Below are 21,997 nucleotides of genomic sequence, written 5' to 3'. Positions count from 1 at the left end.
AGTGTTCAGTGATCAGATTGTCCAAGCATTCTGATACTTAACATTACTATTTGTTGAGCAGTGGATCTTGTTGAAATGTGTCGTGCAGTTTTATGAATTTAGGAGTGGTCTTTCACGCTCAACAGATAAAGTCAATGTTACAAAAACTTAGTATTTCATTGAAATGTGAACAATGAAGATTAAATGTTACGACCCTGCCAGGCTACGGGTCTGAACTCTGATTGTGGTCATTGAAATTTGTAATATTCATTGAATGATAGCCGGTTGCTGTCATCATATTTTGGACATTGTTAATTTTTGAATGCTTTTTCAAGAAACCAAGATTTCAACACGATACAGTGTCTACCCTTTTATATGGAGACACACTGAGAGGCTCGGTGCCATGTCGGGGTCAGTCTAGTACGGGCAGGGTGTGTCTATGACGAGGGACCGGCTTCTATCATAAGACATCTGCTTCTGGCTATTATGTCTCATCCCTGAAATGTATGGTCACTAACCACCATTTTCTATATTGTAAAAACTATTGTATTCGCATTCTATTCACCTCTTTTCACAGTATTTGAGTTTCGTGATAAAAAATCGATATAGTTTATCGAAAATGTCAACTGTTTGGTCGTTAAATCTGACAAATTATCATCGGCCCGAAGTCAAGTCCACTTTTTGTATCCGTCGAAGTGTCACGAGATTAATCGCTATCGGACGTACAGCGGTCAATTTACCTGGTGTAACCACCTTCAACATCTTTCATCTCCTATAAATCCTCGTTAATAACACGTATGGGATTAATTCCTCAACACTCAGTCTGCATAGACGAAGATAACGCTTTATTTATTTGTTGCTCAGTTGTGAATGACTTAAAAATGATGAGAGTTTAAGGCGTGAATGATGTCGACGATAATTAAACTTCTGAAAATCCACTCAGTTCATGAATTTTGCTCTTGAATGATAAATCAGGGTGGCTCCACTTACCTGGAAATCAGGGAAAAGTCTGGGAATTTTCTTTTCTTTTAAAAAGTCAGGGAATGGTCTGGGAATTTTGTTTAAAAAAAAGCTATAAGTCGGGAAAATATGATGAGATTGCTAGATCGCGTGTAAAATCAAACAGATTCCATCTTTGTCTTACAAATTTTCTTTCTTAATTGATTGGATTCTTAATTGATCAAGTCAAGGGAAAAAACCGTGCATGTCAGGGAATAGTCGGGGGAAAGTCAGGGAAAAAGCAAGTTGAATAAAAGTGGCCATAAAATTTGCCTGAGAAATTGATAATTGATTCTACAGAAAAACCTCATAGTCTGAATGGTTTATGAATGTTGAACTTACAATGAAGTTTTAACGACAGTTTTGCGTATTCATTGTTTCATTGCCCTTGAGTAATTACGGACCTCAAATTTCATTAGTAAACGAAATCCACATATCGCCGATACTCGCCGATACTCTCGCGCGTGCATGTCATGAATATTCAGTGTTCTCAGTGAACGTGCAGTTGTTTTTGCCGCGTGGCTCAATCCTCTCGAGGTTGCTCTCAGAGTCTACTGTTATTTCTTGTTATTACGCGGCTGAGGGTTATAAACACTGTTATGTATGCGTCGTGGGGGAGAAACAGCTTCATAAAACGAGCTTAAGATGCAAGAACCTGGATGATTGGACGACAATACGCCGGCTATCCGTAGCTGACCTGTGTTCCTGATGAGCTGGGTGCACGAATCCAGAGGACTCATCATCACAGCCATATTCACTAATACTATCGCCGTGTTCACACTAAGTTGTTAAGAACGTAACGACTGTAAGTAACAGCTGACTTAAAATGCATGGCATTGATTCGGTCAGTTCTTAATCGATCCGTTTCAGGTACAGACCGAATTCGAACGGACTTAAGTGTAGCTTATATCTCGCGAATATGGATGAAGCTTTCATTTGTAGCTGGTGACATTGCTTCACCGGGGATTGTGTAAGCTGATTAGACAATGCTTGATATTTGACTGGTAACTGCTGACAACATGACCTGAGATCCCAATAAGGTGATCCATCATCTTTCATTAGTGGATACATCGACCAGCAATTATAGCCACAATCTTCACGGCCACGAGAGATGCCTACAAAGTGGGATTGGAGAGAAGTAAGCGTTGGAAGCCTCTACGTCTTCCATCAGTCTCATATATTATACAGTTCGTACTTAGTCTGAAGGGTTTCGGCAATCAATTATTCAAGTTGAAGGATGATATGTTGAAATCAGAATAAGAACAGATTCTTGCTCAGTCTGTATAACGGTATCTGTAGAAATCCGGTGACTTTTCCCAGTCACGAGTGTCGATGTTTCTGCGCTGAATGTTGAATATCTCTCTCTCTCTCTCTCTCTCTCTCTCTCTCTCTCTCTCTCTCTCTCTCTCTCTCTCTCTCTCTCTCTCTCTCTCTCTCTCTCTCTCTCTCTCTCTCTCTCTCTCTCTCTCTCTCTCTCTCTCTCTCTCTCTCTCTCTCTCTCTCTCTCTCTCTCTCTCTCTCTCTCCTCTCTCTCTCTCTCTCTCTCTCTCTCTCTCTCTCTCTCTCTCTCTCTCTCTCTCTCTCTCTCTCCCCCGCTCTCTCTCTCTCTCTTGGAAATTGGAAAGATTGTATCATTGACAAAGATCAGATAAACTAATTGAATATATCCTCAGTTATCGAATTAGCGCGTTCCATTCTAAATGGGTCCGTACCTGGAATGTGCCAAATTTAGATCAGGCCAAATATCGTAATGTGAATGCAGCTTAAGACGTCTCATTCAATACAGTGCTGATGCAATCAGTGATTAATCCATTTGGAATACTTTTTAACGTTTCAATTCAAGTCAGGAAATTGTTGGCATGTAATTGAATTGTGGTGTTATTAATGTTGAATGGATCTAAAGCTGGTATGTGCAGTTTGACGTATGTTCAGATGTAATAAGTGAGGATATCAGTATCATTAATTTGGTCGTTGATTACAATGGATTAAGCTGTGATCCTGTATAAATGGATTCCATCATCTCAACTGAATAATCAATGGCTGATTATTGATCTATTGATGGTTTGATTAACATCAGTGCAGCCCTTAAAAAATGTGTCAGCTACACGATGTGTGAAGATAAGGAATTTGTGAATGCGGGGTGTGAGTTGACTTACAGCGATCGGTTGGAACTGGTCACAAATGGTCACGTAGGACGGCTGTGATACGACTAGTCTCTGTCAGCCGTTAGAGCAGTGTACATCAGTTGCAACTGGGAGGACTATGCGACTCATTGTTACTGGTATCACTGGTAGTCGTGAGGAGTTGCTATCTGTCGTAAGAGCACATGGATCCACCTATGAATGATGCCTCATATGATCAAAACATTTTCTCAATACGTTTCAACGACGCTTTTTGATCAGTGATTCTATAAAGTCCACTTCTGGCGAGGGATGGTTTGATGTTATTGCGGCTGAGAAGGACTGTCTGGTATCTCTCCCTTGCTACATTAACCATCTTATAACATCGCCTTCATCAGCTGTATGTTTTTTTATCGTATAAACCGGTCATCAGAAGGCCGGTGGTTCTGCGTTTTATGGCTGCTGTTTCTGGAATAATGCCAGTTTTACGAGCTTTTCCTCGGTCAGTGTGCATCTGTTTTATTTAATGGCCGCGTATAGTTATTTGATTAGGTACCCAGGTGCTGCCACGGTAAAGCAAAAACTTTCATCTCAAAGTCACCCATAACTAAATTATCGGCATTCCAATGCATGAAGATTTTGAGGGCCATCCTCCCGAGGCAGGCATTCGAACCAGGGGCCAGTTACATAGTCATGGCTTAGACTTAAAACCAGTCTAAGACCAACTTAGTTCTATAGCCAATCTAACAACTTAAGACCAGTCTTAAGATTTAAGACCACTTTTGGACTTAAGTCACGACTGTGCAACTGGCCCCAGATGGCTAGACTCAGCCACGGCACGAAACCCTGGTGCACTAGCCCGAGGGTGTAGGTACAAACACAGGCAAAGAAATGGAACAACCATGGCTAAAATAAAATGGGATATTTGATTGGCTAATATTGACATCATCGAAGCTACGCACGCGGTCGGTCTAATAGTGTGTGGCAGGGTTTCCTACTGCGACGAGTCTCGCTGGATCAGGTTCGAATCCCTGCCAGTGGAGGATGTCAGGGAGGCCTGAAGGTTGTAATCATAAATACCGAGCCGATGATATATTAGTAGCAGAGATCCGGCGCCTGATTGAGATTCTACTGTCAACCGGGGCTAGGTGACTGTCTAAGTGCACACGTGCTCTATTACAGACTAATACCATTATATTTATAAATATTCATGCGTTCTCCGTTGAGATGATTTTCTAACTAATGAACGCCGAAAGGATGCGGAGTCAGTCGCTAATGGCAAATTATTCCCACTCGACGCCGCGAATTTGTTCCATCCGAACCGAGCTATTAAAAATAATGTTTGAGACAGTGATGATTGTAAGTTCAGTGATCGGTTAGTGGAAATCTACCTGGACAGCGCGGGTAGTGTTGCTGTCTATTAACTGAGCTAGTTTCCGCTGTCTTCCGATCGCTATCTCCGGTGTTCAGCCACGTACAATTGGATGATTTATTACGGGATTACGGTTTGGGATTCACTCGTATGACATTCTCGGTCTGTCTTATCTTCTAACAGCCACTTCATGCTTCATTACTGTCGATGTCACTCACTTTTACCAGTCCAGCAACCCCTGTAAATACTGTTAACACTAATTTCCCTTTTACGCTCAGTAATCTTTGAATTGCATTACTTCCCCTCGTGACGATGTTGAACTCTATCATTTTGGCTACATTTGCATTTATGTACATGTACGTCGCTTCTATTCTCAATACTATAAGATACTTATATATGATTTATCATTCATGTATTGTAGATGTACTGGCTGTACTTCGAGTGCTTTTCCGTGTACATGGTGCATCAAACATCATAAATGTGTCCACAAATCAGCGGTTTGTGCATCTGATGTTTTAGTAACTGGGAAAAATGTACGTATTGAGTTCCATTCTCTTTCATATCCGTCACATTTTGAATTTGATATTTTCATTATTTTTCACAAGTAAATTTCATTATGATACAGGTATTAAACAGTCATCGACCTGGACCGCTGAATTGTCCAAAGATCGATGCCTCGTTCACTGAAGTCCTGGTTCCATCCAATACGAGGAAAGCTGTGGTTGTGAGATCTCAGAATTTGGAGGTAACAAATCAAAGTAACAGTTGAATATAACTGATCTGTTTCATCGGAATTCACTTCACGCGGATTGTTTCATTTTTGCAGAGTTTCCAAACAGATCTCAGATGTCATTTCCATATGAAAAGTGGTACGGTGGAAGTAGTAGCCGTCCATGAAGGGGCAGGAACTGTGCGCTGTACAGAGATTACGGTAATATCTTAGTCTTTTAGTTAATTGCATAATCTTGTCTCGGTACATTACAAGAAATAAGAAGATTTGCTTAAAGCGAAAAGTGATTTCATACAAATTTCTATACATATATTAAATCTTATTTATCTATAATCTGTATAGAGAAATGCTGCCTGATGATCACTGATTATTTTACTGGTCATATTCGTTCTGTCTTTCTTGTATCAGTAGAATTAAGACGATTTGCATTTGCTTTTAGTGATAAGTGATTTCCTACAATTTCTCGGAAAAGTTATCATTAATCTGTTTGTAGAAAAGCTGCCCGATGATCAGTGATTGTTTTACTGTTCATATTTGTTGCTCTCTTATGAATTAAACTGAATTTCTTGTTGCAGTTTTCGTATAGTGAACACGTCGGTTCGATGAAAGTTCCATTTCGGATCACGTGGGGTCCCCAGAAACACGCTCTGGACAATCCATTAAACATAAAAGGTAATGGAAATATTTACGTTTATTTCAAAGATACGCGATAATGAAGTCAATCGTGTTGTGATATCTGATATTCATAAAAGATCTCGCGGAGATAAAGAAATTGTTGCATCATTATTGATTTTTGGTGCCATGTTTGTTCAGTTGAATCAATTCAACATTTCATCCAGTTACTACTCTATATATTGATTATTGATTCGCCACTTATCGATCGAGTTAATTCAGCAGCCGACTTTTTTCTTCGTCGTTGTTGTAAAACGTAATTTTTATCATCGTTTCGAATATAAATCGGTTTGAGTCAATGTGCCGCGAACGGTTATTCATGATTGCCACGCTTTCAGCATCTGGGGCATGGCTTTAGCTTCGTCTTTTACTTTTGATTTAACGTAATTGCGATCGGCCTTTCATTTCATTCATATTCAAATTCGAAACATTTGAACTGAAATTCATTTAGCTATGAGACCTGTAACGGGTTTATAGGCTTCGTCATAACCATTGATCAAACACTCTCCATGTTGTAACAATTATTTTAAAATCCAACTCTAAGAATGACAAATAAAGTTTGATAAGTTTCCTTGGGCTAGTAGTTTGTTCAATGTTTCTTACAAAGTCAACTTCAGGAACAGTTGTGAGACTACAGTTTTTATGACAAAATTATGAGATTTATATAGAATCCAGAACAGAAAAACTAATCAAGCAATAAGATGTGATACGAACTAAGGGTAATATATCAGCATTAAAAACATCTTTGTTCTGAATTGTATATATATATATATACATACGTACGTACGTACGGACATACATACATACATACATACATACATACATACATACATGTATCATGATATAGTATTTCTGAAGATGTGTATTGGGATATAGTCGAAATATTGAACTACTACTAGTAGCTCGAGGAAAATTTTCAGACCTTATATTTCATTCTTGCTACGGGATTTTTATATCAGGGCTCAATCATATCCCGTTGATAATGTTTCGTGCGGAAATTACAGTCTACGCTATTGTTTGATTTGTTAAGAGACATTTCATCGGCAAACTTCATTGACAGGGAAAAAATACTTTGTTTGCGTCGCTTGTTCATCCCCTCTTCAATTTCCGCGCTCCACTACGTGCAAGCAACATCAATGAAACTGTAATAATTTCATTGATTTTAATTAGTAACGTAATTACCTTTTCAAGTTTATTCTGAATAAACCCGGCCACTAGAATGCCACCAGACTCTCTTCCCTTTCGATGTATAACATTTTTTCTTACGTTTTTTCTATATATAATAGAGAAACCTCACGGTGAGTTGATGTTTGTTCCGCAAAGCTAAGTTGGATTGATTTAATCCCGATTTTAATTAATCTCTAATTAATCCTAGGATGTTTACAACGTAAGGAAACCAATCAGTGTCTTAACTCTTACGTCGATTATGAAATTGGAGACTTTATCTTAGAAATAAAGAAAAACAGTTTAATTAGCAAATTGATGACTGCAACATGTAATTGAATGAATGAGAGTTAAGAATTGGTTGTTCTTTCAAATCTAATGATACACTCTTGTGACTACCCGAATTCTGGCTCAGCTATGGTTAATACTTAGAGTTAAGTAATCGCACTTACTCTAAGTCAGTTTTATAAGATACTATATACTAATTGCATGGGCCACTCTGATCAAACTTGTAACATTTCGAGGTCAATGCCAGCTAAATTTGAGAAATATAACTGTTGATACGGTGGATATTTACATGTGTAGCCTTTATTATATCGATGAAATTGGAATAGATGTTAAAAGATTTCTAATAATCATAAATGTCAGTTAGACATTTACGTAAAACACTAACCACTTATTTTTCTACTAAGTTCTAACACTTCGATGTTTACATGGATATCATTAATGTATCCTATCCTTATGTGTAGATAGATATAGAGAAATGGTATTGACCTTTGTAACTTAAATCTACAGTTCACGTTAAAAAAGAGTAATCCAGTTTTTCACTCAGTTGTCTGACATCATTAGGCACAAATTTTATTGTTCAATAAAAGAATGGCTCTATGACAGCGTTTGTTGTATAATGAATAATGATATTAGACTCCAAGCTGTTCCTCGAAATAACATGTCTTTTTTTGGGGACTGTCTTTGTGCACTGCGTGTGATATGAGTGTGCAGCTTCTACACACACATTAAACAGTTTTTGTTCACAATAACTGCTGCATAACAAAAAAAATAGTTTTTTTTATTGCGTTTGACCCAGTTTATCAGAGTCTGAGTGAGTGTACCATACGACACCCGTCTGCCCATGCAATCAATCTCCTCCCCCTGAAAACATCTATTCATACATACTATACATGTACAAATATATATTAAAAAACTGCTGTCAGGATTAGTTGGAAGAAGAAAATCTAATTTCCGTTGGGAGAACAGCGTATTTCGTTGTATCTGTAAGATCTGTGGCCGTTTATTTGATAAATTTGGTCCCATGGATAAAAGAAATTAGAAATACCTTGAATGCGATAATGAAAAGGCTTTCTTCTTTTAACTCATCTTTTCCTCTAAACAGAATCCATCCTTGTGTCTCCTGTTATTAGCTATGTTCAATCTGGAATGGAATCACCTTTGTTTTGATGTGTTAAGTCTAAAGCCCAAGCTATATTTGTCAGGTTATATAAATACCTGTATACATATTCTGGGTTTGTAAGTAAAGAATCTTCAGGAGTATGTATAGGTAGTGACAATTTGGTCTTATATTCTGGGTCAAGCTTGTATAGCGCCAACTTCTTTTTACCACACTTGTCAAGAGAAATCTAAGGACGTTTCACTTCATGGTTCATGTTTTCCAGCAGCTTTGACAAAGAATGATAATTCTCCCCATCCCATTTCACTAACTCACTGAGTATCAGTAACATTATTAAGATCTCAGCAAATTTTAAAAGTGCTTGAATCCCTGTTTCGGATCACCCATAACCGAATAACAACTGTCTTACATCTTTTACAGCAATATAAACCTTTTGGAAGATGGTTAAACCCGGTTTTACCTCGATTCCAGTTAATTTTCAGCTCCCATTTCAACGTATTATTGCCACGAGCTAGCTTACTAAGTTCTGCTACAGTCTGCGATATAACCTATTAATAATACTTTTGTGCTAATTCTTTTCTAGTGGGTTTATATCAATGGTCCTATAGGTTTCTGAATATCCAATTCGAAGATAGCGTTTAATTACGCCTTAAGTTGAACAAATCTGCTCTCGCAAAAGTATTGATAAGAAATATGAATGTCATTTGAAGAAATAAAAATAAAATTCTATTCGTCAAATGTAATGTAAAATGTACTCAAGCTGATAAATATGAATGTTATTGTTTCTTTTAAATCTATTAGTGAAAGTATATAAATGCTCAGCGATGGCTAGTGACTGCGGAACCTGTCTGACGTTGGATGCTAAGTATTACTGTGGATGGTGTGATCCAGTTTGTAGTATCGGAACTTCGTGTAGCCAAGGAAATTTCCTGAGCACCACTGCCACTTGTCCAAACCCTAGGATCATACGGGTAGGAATTTCTCTTCCACTTCTAGTATTTGTTTACACGGCCTCATTGATTTGATCACTGGAAATTAATTGCGCAATTTTCTGATTTCAGTTTTATCCGAACTCGGGTCCTGTTCGTGGTGGCACTAATTTGACGATCGAAGGAGTGAATTTAGGTAAAATCCAAAGCGATGTCAGTGTCAAGGTCGCGAATTACGGCTGCAGAATTACGAGTTACGTGAAGGCAAAGAAGTGAGTATTCATACGAATGAAATTTACTGATGATTACAACTTGGACGAGGAAGCATAATGAAATTTATGCGTTATGTTTTGTTTTATAGGATTGTCTGTGAGACAACAGCAAGTTCAACTCCAGTTGTTGGACCAGTTGTAGTAACTGTCGAAAGCAAATACAGCGGACAATCTGCAAATGCATTTTATTACGTCGTATGTATTCTATTTAGATCGTATTTAATCCATGATCCGCAGCAGAATATCGGCCGGTCAACAAAATCTCAACTGTTTGTTTACAGATTCCGAAGATAAGGAAGATATCGCCATTAAAAGGACCGCTTTCCGGTGGCACGAGACTGACACTTTATGGTAATGATATGAACGCTGGTTCTACAATCAGAGCTACGATTATAGGTTTACCGTGTCGCATTATCAGGTTAGCTTCCATTTGACTTTTCGAATCGGGAAGATCATACGTATTTCTGCATTGTTCTGAAGTTATTTGTTGTGATTTTTCTGATCACGATGCTGTGATCGCTTTAAACATGATTGATTTATTTTCATTGATTAGCACTAGTCAGGACGCGACGGTTTGTGTTACGAGTCCAGCAATGGTACAGACGAGTGGACTGGTACACGCGACATTTGATGGATATGAAGTGCAGTATACCAATCAAATGTTCAGATATGTTGATGATCCGACTGTACTAAATGTCGAGCGCGAGAAGGCTATTGTTAGGTAAATCTTCATCCTCCGTATATTGATTAAAACAAGTGAAATTGTCTTCGCGTTTTGACTGGATATTTATGGTGTTTGTTTATTTCAGCGGTGGTGTTCGAATAAACGTCCGTGGATCAAACTTAGACGCCGTGCAAAACACCAAAATGTACATGATGGTGCGAGGCAAGGAATATACGAATGTAAGCCTTTTGTAGGAGTCCTCCCACTAGAAAATGTGAAAAAATGGATCATTTTCTGAAAACATTAGCGTCGAAATGAACAACAATAATTTTTGCTAATTTTTCAGGCCAGGTTGTGAAAATGTTATCTTCACAAATCCAACCCTTTTATCTAGCCGTATGAATATCTTTGAGAGTTACGTAAACATCAAAAATTGATTGTTATTGCAGAATTGCCAAATATCTTCGCAAACCGAAATGGTTTGTTTGTCACCTGATTTATCCGAAGCCGGAATCCAGTACACCGATGATGAAGCGCCTCAGTTTACCTATGGATTCATCATGCAGAACATCCGAGTAAAGAAAAACGACACCGACGGCGGACCATTATTCGGAATCCATCCAAATCCAGACTTCGAGCGTTTTCCTGACGGCACGCATTCATTCCAGACCAGAAATATATACCTCACGATCAATGTAAGTGACGCATTCTCTTCACACCAATTATTTGCTCTATTGCTCAATTTAACTGATTTTTGACTGTTAGGGTGTGACCAAAGATGTAACGGAATCAATGCGATTACAGTAATAAAAGTGTCTAACCTCTTTATATACTTCATACTCGATTATTTACAGTTATTTGATGGTCGAAAAATAGAAATAAACACGTAATATTGACTTATAGATTTACGTTATATACGTCTGCTATTTGTTTTCAGGGGAAGAATATTAATTCTGCGTTGAGAGAGTCGGACGTTACGGTTCAAATTGGTGATGGATTTTGCGCGGTGACATCGGTAGCTTCGAGTCAGCTGACCTGTCGACCACCTGAAAAACAGCCAAAATCAATCGGGGGCGGAGGCGGGAACCCTAAAGTCAAGGTATTTTTAAAACAGACCATAATTCACCTCATATCTACGCTGTATTCGTGCGAATGAACCTGTTTCATTTATAACGCGAATGAACGTTATTTCAGATAATTGTCGGAACGAATCTCACGTTTGACTTGGGACATTTAACGTATGATAAACCGGATGGTGTATTGTCAAACACGATGATTATCAGTATAGCTGTCAGCGGAGGTGTTCTGATTCTAATCATCATTGCTGTAGCAATCGCTTACAAACGCAAATCAAAAGAACGAGATCGCGTCATGAAACGCATGCAGAAAGAGATGGATGTGCTGGAATGTAGAGTTGCTAAAGAGTGTAAAGAAGGTTAGTTTCCAATTTTCAAGGATAGTTTATATATTCTAGATCAAGGTAATTATGAAACTATCGCTGGTATGATGAATTTTGAAGAATTTTGTTGCTAAAATCATAATTGGTTCGGTATTTTCATAATGTCATAATCACCGCGTAATGAACTAACGATACGATCAATGAATCACTGAACTAATGAACTAATTGATTAAACGCACTTTCCTCTGACAGTCACTGTAACAATCATGAATCTGTATGTCGATGCTGCCATGTCCGTTTGTCTACGTCTAGTTAGTTTTAACTTCAATTTATTAAATAACATTCTTACTAAACCCCCAAACTAACAATAATGATCTAATGCTTAGTTAATCCGATCAAAGTTCAGTTCATATGAAGTCTATAATTCTATTTAAGGAAGAATCGTAACTGGCTACATATGATTTGAATCCATATTCTCCATACTAAAAAAATAATCAATCCTGTATCACTCACTGTATTGTGTATGATGTGGTGAAAATTTTGCATGAGAATTTATTTTAGTTTTGATCGTTGTGTGCGTTCCTTTTCAGTATTCTACGAATTGCAGCATATCATGCCTGAATTAAGCATAATTACTGGCTTGCATGGTTTGTACCGCTCATCGATGTCGTGTTATGCCATTTTGTTCTCATTCATATTTATCGGAGTGTCCATTTCTTTCAAATAGTGTCCCCTTCATATCTCTTTGATCTTTGAATGAACTTATCTTACGTAAATGACATTAACAGGGGAAGATGTGAAGGGGAAGGGATATGATTTAGAAGAAATGGGCATTTATATGGTAGTAGTTAGAGTATTGAATCTGACTGCATTCTTGGAAGTTCTAGAATATGTATTACTTTCATACTGAATTACATAATCATCTTTTTGGTGTTGTACATGATTAACGTGTCTGGTGGTAAATTATCAATATTAATGGTTGTTCATATAACTCTTGCATGAGTGAAGGAACTTTCTGAACTCATTCCGATAGTATTTGTATTACCCACCTACCGGTACCTGTTATTCTTGACAGCCCACGATAGATACTAAGGTGTTTTCGTTTCTAGAGCAACTCTTGATACTGGTACAATATTTCTGATTCTATTCCTCCCTTCATTACTTGATAGTTGCCAGTGTAAAACTTGTTCTCAAGAGCTATTACAATGCATGTATTATATTTGATGTATCTATTATTAGTTGTTGTAGCTTGAACGCTTTCTTGATACATTGTGAAAATGTTCCTTAGTCATCGTCGCATAATATATTCTCAAATAGCTTTAAAGGTTATGATATTATTGTATTTCATTTGAACCCGAATGTATTTCTTTTTTCAGCATTTGCTGAACTTCAGACGGACATGACAGAACTCACTAGTGACCTTTCGGGAGTTGTCGGTATTCCATTTCTGCCGTATCGAAGTTTCTGTATCCAGATTCTATTTCCAACATGTGACGAATACAAACACCCGATTACTAGGGAACTCGAGGTTAGTATTTCATCACTAATATCTGTTGGAACTTACCCCCAATGAAATTATTCATTTATCAATGTATTTATCATTTTTCAGTTTGGCGGGTCGAGAAAAGATCAAACCGAACGTGGACTAAAACTATTCGAGCAACTGATTCATAACAAAACTTTCCTGTTACTATTCATCAGGACGTTAGAATCGAGCAAATCGTTTACAATGAGAGACAAGGTCAATGTAGCATCTCTGATATCGGTTGCCCTACACTGTAACATGATGTACTACACCGAGTAAGTTCTATTCATTGACTTAACACTGCGTAATCCTTTCAGAGATTAACGCAACGGATATCATATGATTAATGCACTGGCTTTTATCTCATCTCATCGTATATGAAGATATCGTGATAATCAATTGAGTTTGTTATTTCAGCATTTTGAAAACGCTGTTGGCCGAGCTGATCGAGAAGTCTATGGAAGGTCGAAATAATCCAAAACTCTTGTTACGAAGGTGAAGTATTCTGAATTTTTGCCAACACAGATTTTAACAGTTCATACAATGATTTTAAGAGCTCAGCAATTAAAAATTATAATCTCATAATTCATTTATTCCAGAACTGATTCTGTAGGAGAAAAAATGCTCACCAACTGGTTCGCTTTCTTGCTCTATCGATTTTTGAAGGTTAGTTTCATTGTTCAATGCGTATGTGTATGCCTCGAATCACTGTTTGATAAATAATGTTTATCATATTGTATAGGAGTGCGTGGGGGAACCGCTGTTTATGGTGTTTCAAGCTATCAAACAACAAGTCAGTAAAGGTCCGGTCGATGCTGTATCTAGTGAGGCTAAATATTCATTGAGCGAAGACAAGTTAATCCGTCAACAAGTCGAATATCGCCAAATGGTACATATCCGATTTCTGATCAACCGAGACTGCTAATGTACCGGCGAATTCTGATTTAATAGTTTTTATTCGTCATGACAGTAATGGAAACCTATTGATGTTGTTTTTTTTTCTTCGCAGACGTTGAATGTGATAGACTATGATCTGCAGTACGGTAGTCAGGAACATCCAGTACGCGTTCTCGACGTCGATACTATTTCACAGGTGAAAGAAAAGATCCTCGATGCCATCTACAAAAATGCTCCGTTCTCCGTCAGACCTAATAAAGATGACCTAGATCTCGGTGAGTCATTTTTCGAAAATTTCAACCTGCCATCCGAGGCTACTTTTTTGCTGATTTCTGATAGCAATAATTTAGTCGCTCAATGGGAGCATTAATGGTCATTTCGATAGCTTCTTCTGTGGCTTCTTGTCAGGTGTAAATCCAATTACCCGTTAAAAAGTAATATCCACCGACCAGAAATCCCACAATGTCACCTCTTAATGTGTCATTACATATTTTTTACGACTCGGGTGTAAAAAATTCAATTGGATATTCAATCAATTTTGTAGAGTGGAGAACAGGAGTTCAAGGTCGTTTGGTATTGAACGATCAAGACATGACATCAAAGATGGACGGTGATTTTAAGCGACTTAATACGTTAGCGCACTATAAAGTATCGGATGGAGCTCTGATGGCTCTAGTTCGTCGGGTGAACCCTATTTATAGCGTCACATACACACCTGACAAAATAACCATGTATCCTAAATACGGTACGTAGTAACTGCTTCATAACACACAGCAACGCGCAGCAGATCCGACTATTTGATTTGAAATGAATTGTATGTGTCTTTGTAGAGAACGTTTACGCTAACAGCAGTCCGCAGATGAATTGTTCTCTTTCTCCCAGTTCCATGACAACTTTGCATCATATAGACATAGATAACAACATCCGGCAAAATTTCCATCTCGTAAGTTACTCGTTTGTAGTCTATTTATCATCGCTATTACTCATCGTAGATCACGATCAAATCATTCCTAAAAAAACTATTGACGAACGAAAAAAGGAAAAAGCAATTTTCTGACGCCCAAAACCTGATGTGGCGGTTTCATTTTACTGCTGATTGTCCGTGCGGCGCGTGATTTTATTTTTTATGTTTTATTTTTTTAGGTGAAACAGCACGATAATGATAATCATAAAGAAGGCGATCGAGGAAGTAAAATGGTCTCCGAAATTTACCTGACGCGATTACTCTCGACGAAGGTAAAAAACACTGAATATTTCATAATTATCATCCCCTGAAACTGAATGCCGTCTGTTGTAGCATTTCACGTGCACATGTTGCCTTAGGAGTTTTAATCATTACGTTAAAAAGATGTCAATCAATAAAGATTAAAATGGCCGATCCTTTGAAGAAGACATCGATACTATGCTCGCTGTTACGAGAAACTATATTTTGAATCATTTTTATGTTTTCCTCAAGAAACTAGATATAATTATTTTGCGTATCTGTTTGAAGGTCCATATGGCTATATTTCATGTAAGTATTTATAATTGCATGGACTGGACCGGTTCAAACTTGTTCTATTAACGATGTATGTTTTTCAGGTTTTCACCTCCAATTCAACTCAAAACGCATGTTGTCATAATTTCACAAAAATAGTCGTCGCCGGTAATCAACTGTCTGTTACAATAGAAAAATCACAGAAAGAAATACACCCTCTGAATTGATATAACGAGCTCATTTCGTTTAAAAAAGTTCCTTTCATTTTAGATTCAGGCATTCAAATCAGCATAGGACATAATAATATCAGCTATATCTTAGATAAAAGTTTTTTAAGTATATGGAGCTGAATGTATATTGGGAACAATAGTCGCTTGTGTGAAACACTCGAAATTTCAGCAATTATGACATTTACAGGAGCTATTGACATATGACAGATCATTGAAACGTACTTAGACATGGTGCTGAATAGCATTAGATTTTAGACTTGAATTAGATTTATATTTCGTTCCTTCGTGCATGTCGTGATTCACTAAATACAAACTCACTTTATTGTTTATGAAGTCCTCCACTCACATCTCTGACTGCAAGAAAAAAATATAAATTGAATTTTTGTGACCGTAGTCATTGTTTGACCAATAACTCATTGTACCTCTCATCTCACAATGTAGTGTCATTTCTGATAACATTTCTCATTTACACGGAGCTAGTAATAGCATCGCATTGAGAGGCTGTTAATTAGATAATTAAGGATACCGGTAGTTTATCCTGTACGTGCACTCGTCGAGTCATTACTTAAAACATAGACCTCCCCCATTACTGCATCATAAACTAAACCGTTAAAACAGTAGAATGATTTTCGTAATTAACAACCGGGATATGTTCGTACTTTCGGACTTCTTCGCGCATTTATCTCCATGGCAATGGATTCCGTGAAATTGACTACGGATTTAATGGCTTGAGACGTTGTTTTCTCTCAAACATCTTCTCATTATCGTCGATGGTGATATTAGACTGGTGTAATTGGTTTCAATATCACGTTCTACTACTATTTTAGACAACTGCGGCCGATTCCATGGTCTTGAGACCATGTTAATAACTTCTTAAAGTCATAGATTTCTAAGTCTAAGACCCTCGTTGTTCTATGGACAGTCTTTAAGATTTAGGACCACGTTTGGATTCCAGTTTCGAATATGGAACTGGCAATCGTTGAATTCAAATATTTATCACGAATGATCCTTTGTCGTGATTTATTTTGTCTATATTTTTCTACTCAATTGTTGGTTTTATTTTAGGGTACCTTACAACAATTCGTCGATGACTTGTTTGAAACAATCTTCAGTACAGCGCATCGTGGAAGTGCTCTACCACTGGCAATTAAATATCTCTTTGATTTTCTCGATGACCAAGCTTTGCACCATGGAATTACTGATCCTGAAGTCGTACATACTTGGAAGTCAAACAGGTAGGAGTCGTAATCCATTGCTTGATACTCACTACTTAAGAATCGCGCGATTAATGGAATAATTCATCGTGATATGTATTCATTCCATCTAACTATCAGGGGTGTGATTGAAAAATGTCAAAAATAGCGAAAAAAAAGTTGAAATATCCGTGAAAAATAGTTTTAAAAATGTTGAAATGTAATGATTGAAATTTTACAAAATTTTGTTCGCGGAAAATTATGAAAAAAATATTCAATATTTTCATATGTTGAAAATTTCGGAATAAGAATGTGAAGGAAACCTGTGACAATGTGAAAAAAATGTGAAAATTCAATTTTTCGCCGATACCATCCCAGAACTATCATAAAGTATCAATTGTTAATCCAAGAACCCAGACTTCTATGATGATATCAATTAGCCTAATGCTGTTCTAGAAAATTCGATAACTACTAATATCTCAACCCCGATAAAAATAAAGCTATCAATCCAAATTTAGTTTCAATCGTACAATGTGCATGTGTGTCTGTAAAAGAACCTTCTCTGTGAAGGCAGAAACATTAATGTATCGGCGTAGATTGAATTTATGTAATTTTATCAGCTATTGACATCGATCCATTACATAATTTATACTTCAAAATTCATCAATGTAAGTGGCTTTCGCAAGAATAGAATCTATTATTTTAATATGTTGCGTATTGATGATGGAATGGGTGGGCGTAGAGTAGTAGAATGACTGGTGGTGGTGGTTGTAGCGGAAGTAAGCCGAGACAGATGTTTTCTAAGACGTCTGCGGTGCTTGTATTATAGAAAGCACTGTAACCCCTTTAACTACGCTCCGATAACATCTACTACTAGTTGTCAATGGATCTATTCTTAACATACGGGCATTCCGTGAAGATGATGGCTCTCAATAAAAAATGACCTTATCGCCGTACGTTAGTGGTTAACCCTCTTTTCTAGACGTCATATAGAATTTCAGTCAAATAATTGCTCATTTTGGGGCAGATGTGAATCAAATCGCTTCAAATTGTAATCACCTGTATTTTATTTTCAATGCATGTTTTACTAGATATGGCCCGGTTAATCAGATTTCTGTGCCGATGAGTATTAATGATTTCATGTCATTATTTTCAGTCTTCCTCTGCGGTTCTGGGTGAACGTAATCAAGAATCCGAACTTCGTTTTCGACGTTCACAAGTCGAATATCGTCGATTCCTGTTTGTCGGTCATTGCGCAGACGTTCATGGATAGCTGTTCAATGAAGGATCATCGTCTCGGCAAGGACAGTCCATCTAGCAAACTGCTTTACGCAAAAGATATTCCAAAGTACAAGAAATGGGTCGAACGATACTACCAAGATATCAAAATGATCCCGGCTATAAGTGACCAAGATATGGCTGCTGAACTCGGTGAAACTACTAAGGTAAGAATTAATACTTAACAGATGATCAACTATAAATACTGATGTTTTCTTCATCGACTTAAACTCATTTACCTGTTGAAACTACTGTAATGAAAATCAAATGAAATCAGTTAACCTGTTCTAGTACTACCTACCTGTATTCAGGCTTAATTGATACATTTTGATAGATTATTTCCTGACTTTTCCAATTATTTATTGATGTCTCTTTCACATTTTTCAGTATTCTAAAGAATTTAATGTTGTCGCTGCGCTGAATGAGTTATATAGCTTCGTAGTGCGTTACAATGACCAGGTAGGATCAATAGCCTCAATATGTTTCATGTCAAGATTACGAGGTCAATTCGTTGATATCAACATATTGCTACATTGCCTATTTCAGCTTATGCGTAATTTGGAGGAGGATGAGTTTGCGAGGACGTATAAACTGGCTATAAAGTTGGAGCAAGTTCATTCATGTATGGAGAGTACAGTGTGACGGAAGCTTCTTGATACAAGATTTATCAATGTGGTGCTGTAGATATTAATATTACTAACTAAATATAGATTTCATTATATTGACGTAAAAAACACATGGTGTGAATGTGTGAGGAACTATGTAACTTTATTATTGATATGCATAATGCTTAAAAACATGTTATGACTTTGTGATATTCGGTCAATGCAGTTGAATTAAAGAGGCTTCAAGTGATTTGTGACTACAGTGAATGTGGCCGTTTTAAATGCTTACAGTGGATAATGCCTATGTATGTAGTTAGCTATGCTTGATAGAAAATGATAAAATTGATTTCTGCGTTGGTTTTCGCCATCCTGAGATTAGGGTAAAACATGAACGTTCGGTAACAATCGAAGACATGATTATCATAGATTATTGAACAAGAAAACAATCATCTTTAGTACATATCATTTACATACGATGAAGAATTCATATCAGAATGTTCAGATTTCGCTTCAATACATAGTGACAGTTCAATTCATCGGCAAGAATTTCAGAAATCAGCCATCATATCGTTTTGGTGATTACAGCAAGTAATGTTTTCTCTGATGATACATGTACACACTGCCTCAGGGCTGCGATTACAGATCAATGTTTACTGAAAATTTCGCTGATTTTGTCGTACATTGTAAATTCACTTTGACATATTAAATCAATGCATCCATTAGTGAGAGCGGAGTAAAGAAAGAAGGTTTATCTCGCTATTGTGCATAGTTTGTTTGATCAGCACGAAAGGATTACTTGAAGTGTGTTTAGATATATCGTGGATAGCTCAGTGTATCTCTATTGAGCCACATTCGAAAAATGTTCAAAGTCGAATCCATTCTCATGAACGTATCAAATAAATTTGTATTATAAAGATTAAGGATTTGGGTCTCCTCTCGGGGTTTTCGAAGCCGCGTTAGATTAGCGCTGCGATGTTAGAAATATCAGCGATGATATCGTTCAAATTTCCCCGACTATTGAGAATCTGTCACCTTGAAAAACTTGACACTATTCACAAAAGAAGTAATGCCACCTAAATCAATGTATCGAGATTTGAACTGTGAGAATGGATATTTTTCTGTTAATTTAATGTTTGTTCGATGTTCATGAGCGATTTTTTCCACAATGCTTGTACTGATTTGATAATGATGAATATTGTGCATGATTTATTTCGATTGAATGTACATAAGTTTCTAAGAGGAGATATGCGTGTTCATGGCGATATTTGTGCTTGTTAAATACATTGATTGAAAAAATGAAAAGTTTGAAAATTAATGGAATATGATGTAGTTTACAATGCAAATACATCTTAAGTGATATATGATATGATATGATATTTATTATTTTTGTAATAACGTTGTAGCATGTAACAATATCTAACTGATATCTCGCAATGGTTTCACTTCATATACGTGTATATGTGTTTACGAATTATTTTGTCCAGGCGACAATAACTGAATTTTCTTTTCGTTAAATTCAATTTCTTCAGCTATAAGATGAATGACCTCTTGGTCTCGGTAATTTTGAATGTTTTATCGTAAAATACCAGTAGGTTTAGTTTGTTTTAGTTGTTTGTATAAGCGATACACCTATGCATGTAAAATGAACACATGTGTGCGTGTGTGTGTCTACGTATGTTTAAAAAGCATTTGCATTTAAGCAAATTCTCTGTATAAAAAAAATTGTGTATAAAATACAGAAGATTTATCACGTTTTAAAGAAAAATTAAAGAAATATTTTGTACTTATAAAAATAAGAAATAAAAACAGATTTCCGAAAAGTGAATTGTTTGATTTGACTGGTCTAAGGATGTGCTTACAGTGAACCCAGTCGAGGATATTAGTACCGCTTCATTGAATCGTGTATTGTGCCTATACTCATTCAGATTCTCTTTGATTGCGTCTATTTGAAAAAAAACTTCCATTCACAGTTGTAAATTAGACATCGAGCGCCTGAATGGCTTCATTTGTGATCCTCGGAAACCTGAAAGGTAGATACTACTCTTTCGTAACCGGTGCTAATGTCTCTAAAGTGTTATTTAGTGTGCATGCATTACGCCCCGAGGATACATTTGAGTCAGTGTGCTCGGATATGAACTCGTCCTTTGATGCACGTGAATTTAGTGTCTTGGTTTAGTCGTTAGATCCCAGGCTTATTGCATTATTTCATTATCTACCCTGACTCTTAACAACGCGTGTGACAATTCATTTATTTCCACATCAGAAACAATCAACAACAGAGAGAATATTCACAGAGATGCCAAACTTTAATTACTTTTGCCGCTTCTCGATCCGTCGTGTTTGCTGCTTGCTTGATTACCGAAATCTTCAATTTTACCGACTTCAAGAAATTAAACATCTTTTAAAACTCGATAGAAAAGTTATTACTATTATTTTGCTGGAGGTGTTTTCGCGGTAATTAGATACTCAGATTCGACTGCATGATCACGCGCTTTATGGCAAAGCGCTCGCAATCAAATTTGCTCTATTTTTGAGAAAGTCAAGATTTCAATCAGCGCTTTTGAACTTTTGAATCGGTAAAAATACGGACGATAGGATTTTGCATTTGAATGCAAAATATCTTGGGTGGAGCTAGTTTCATCGCGTTATTCGATATATTTTCATTCGCAATCCGTGGCTTCTTTATCGGCTTCGTCAGGCTATAAATTATGCCTTCATTTGGGTATGCGATTTTGTCTACCCAGCCACTCACCCCCACGGCGCTTCACTATTCAATAATGTAGATGCATGTCTCCCTTAGGGGCCATTTCTTGAACAAATTCCTCGAATGTGATTATTTTCATCCGTTCGTGGACAGACAAAGTTGTCTTAGCTAAAGTGGTCCCTCGGACAGACCGGAGCCGAGCGCTAAGATGATTATGCACACAGTAACAGTAACTAGTGAACCTGTGCGGCATATTAACACTGTTCATGTGACTAAAGAACTGGTATACATAATTTCTCAGCCACCTGGGTCCTTCACGCTTTGCATTTGTTACCAACCCACGGATACCAATGGACTGGTAATTTGGAGGCAATTTGATGAAT

The 21,997-nt window shown here is 37.1% G+C and overlaps 1 protein-coding gene across 3 annotated transcripts in view; it reads left to right on the top strand.

Moving 5' to 3' along the window:
* Window positions 1-20,675, top strand: part of LOC141901608 (plexin-A4-like) — a 50,461-nt gene extending 29,786 nt beyond the window's left edge. For all 3 annotated transcript variants that reach the window (XM_074788954.1, XM_074788953.1, XM_074788955.1), the window contains exons 8-33: window positions 4,892-5,003; window positions 5,096-5,215; window positions 5,297-5,401; window positions 5,776-5,872; window positions 9,243-9,412; window positions 9,503-9,642; window positions 9,732-9,837; window positions 9,924-10,060; window positions 10,196-10,363; window positions 10,452-10,545; window positions 10,756-11,001; window positions 11,244-11,405; window positions 11,501-11,741; window positions 13,082-13,233; window positions 13,315-13,505; window positions 13,648-13,725; window positions 13,830-13,896; window positions 13,973-14,119; window positions 14,240-14,402; window positions 14,672-14,872; window positions 14,958-15,070; window positions 15,271-15,363; window positions 16,900-17,069; window positions 18,184-18,472; window positions 18,693-18,764; window positions 18,852-20,675. In XM_074788954.1, coding sequence (XP_074645055.1) covers window positions 4,892-5,003; window positions 5,096-5,215; window positions 5,297-5,401; window positions 5,776-5,872; window positions 9,243-9,412; window positions 9,503-9,642; window positions 9,732-9,837; window positions 9,924-10,060; window positions 10,196-10,363; window positions 10,452-10,545; window positions 10,756-11,001; window positions 11,244-11,405; window positions 11,501-11,741; window positions 13,082-13,233; window positions 13,315-13,505; window positions 13,648-13,725; window positions 13,830-13,896; window positions 13,973-14,119; window positions 14,240-14,402; window positions 14,672-14,872; window positions 14,958-15,070; window positions 15,271-15,363; window positions 16,900-17,069; window positions 18,184-18,472; window positions 18,693-18,764; window positions 18,852-18,947 — 3,730 coding nt within the window. In that variant the 3' untranslated portion in view covers window positions 18,948-20,675. The remainder of the gene's footprint in view (window positions 1-4,891; window positions 5,004-5,095; window positions 5,216-5,296; window positions 5,402-5,775; window positions 5,873-9,242; window positions 9,413-9,502; window positions 9,643-9,731; window positions 9,838-9,923; window positions 10,061-10,195; window positions 10,364-10,451; window positions 10,546-10,755; window positions 11,002-11,243; window positions 11,406-11,500; window positions 11,742-13,081; window positions 13,234-13,314; window positions 13,506-13,647; window positions 13,726-13,829; window positions 13,897-13,972; window positions 14,120-14,239; window positions 14,403-14,671; window positions 14,873-14,957; window positions 15,071-15,270; window positions 15,364-16,899; window positions 17,070-18,183; window positions 18,473-18,692; window positions 18,765-18,851) is intronic.
* The last annotated feature ends 1,322 nt before the right edge of the window (window positions 20,676-21,997 follow it).

The sequence above is a fragment of the Tubulanus polymorphus genome, chromosome 3, assembly GCF_964204645.1.
Source record: "Tubulanus polymorphus chromosome 3, tnTubPoly1.2, whole genome shotgun sequence".
NCBI lineage: Eukaryota > Metazoa > Nemertea > Palaeonemertea > Tubulaniformes > Tubulanidae > Tubulanus > Tubulanus polymorphus.
The sequence above is the reverse complement of the archived record's forward strand: the minus strand, read 5'-3'. Positions and strand labels throughout refer to the sequence as shown.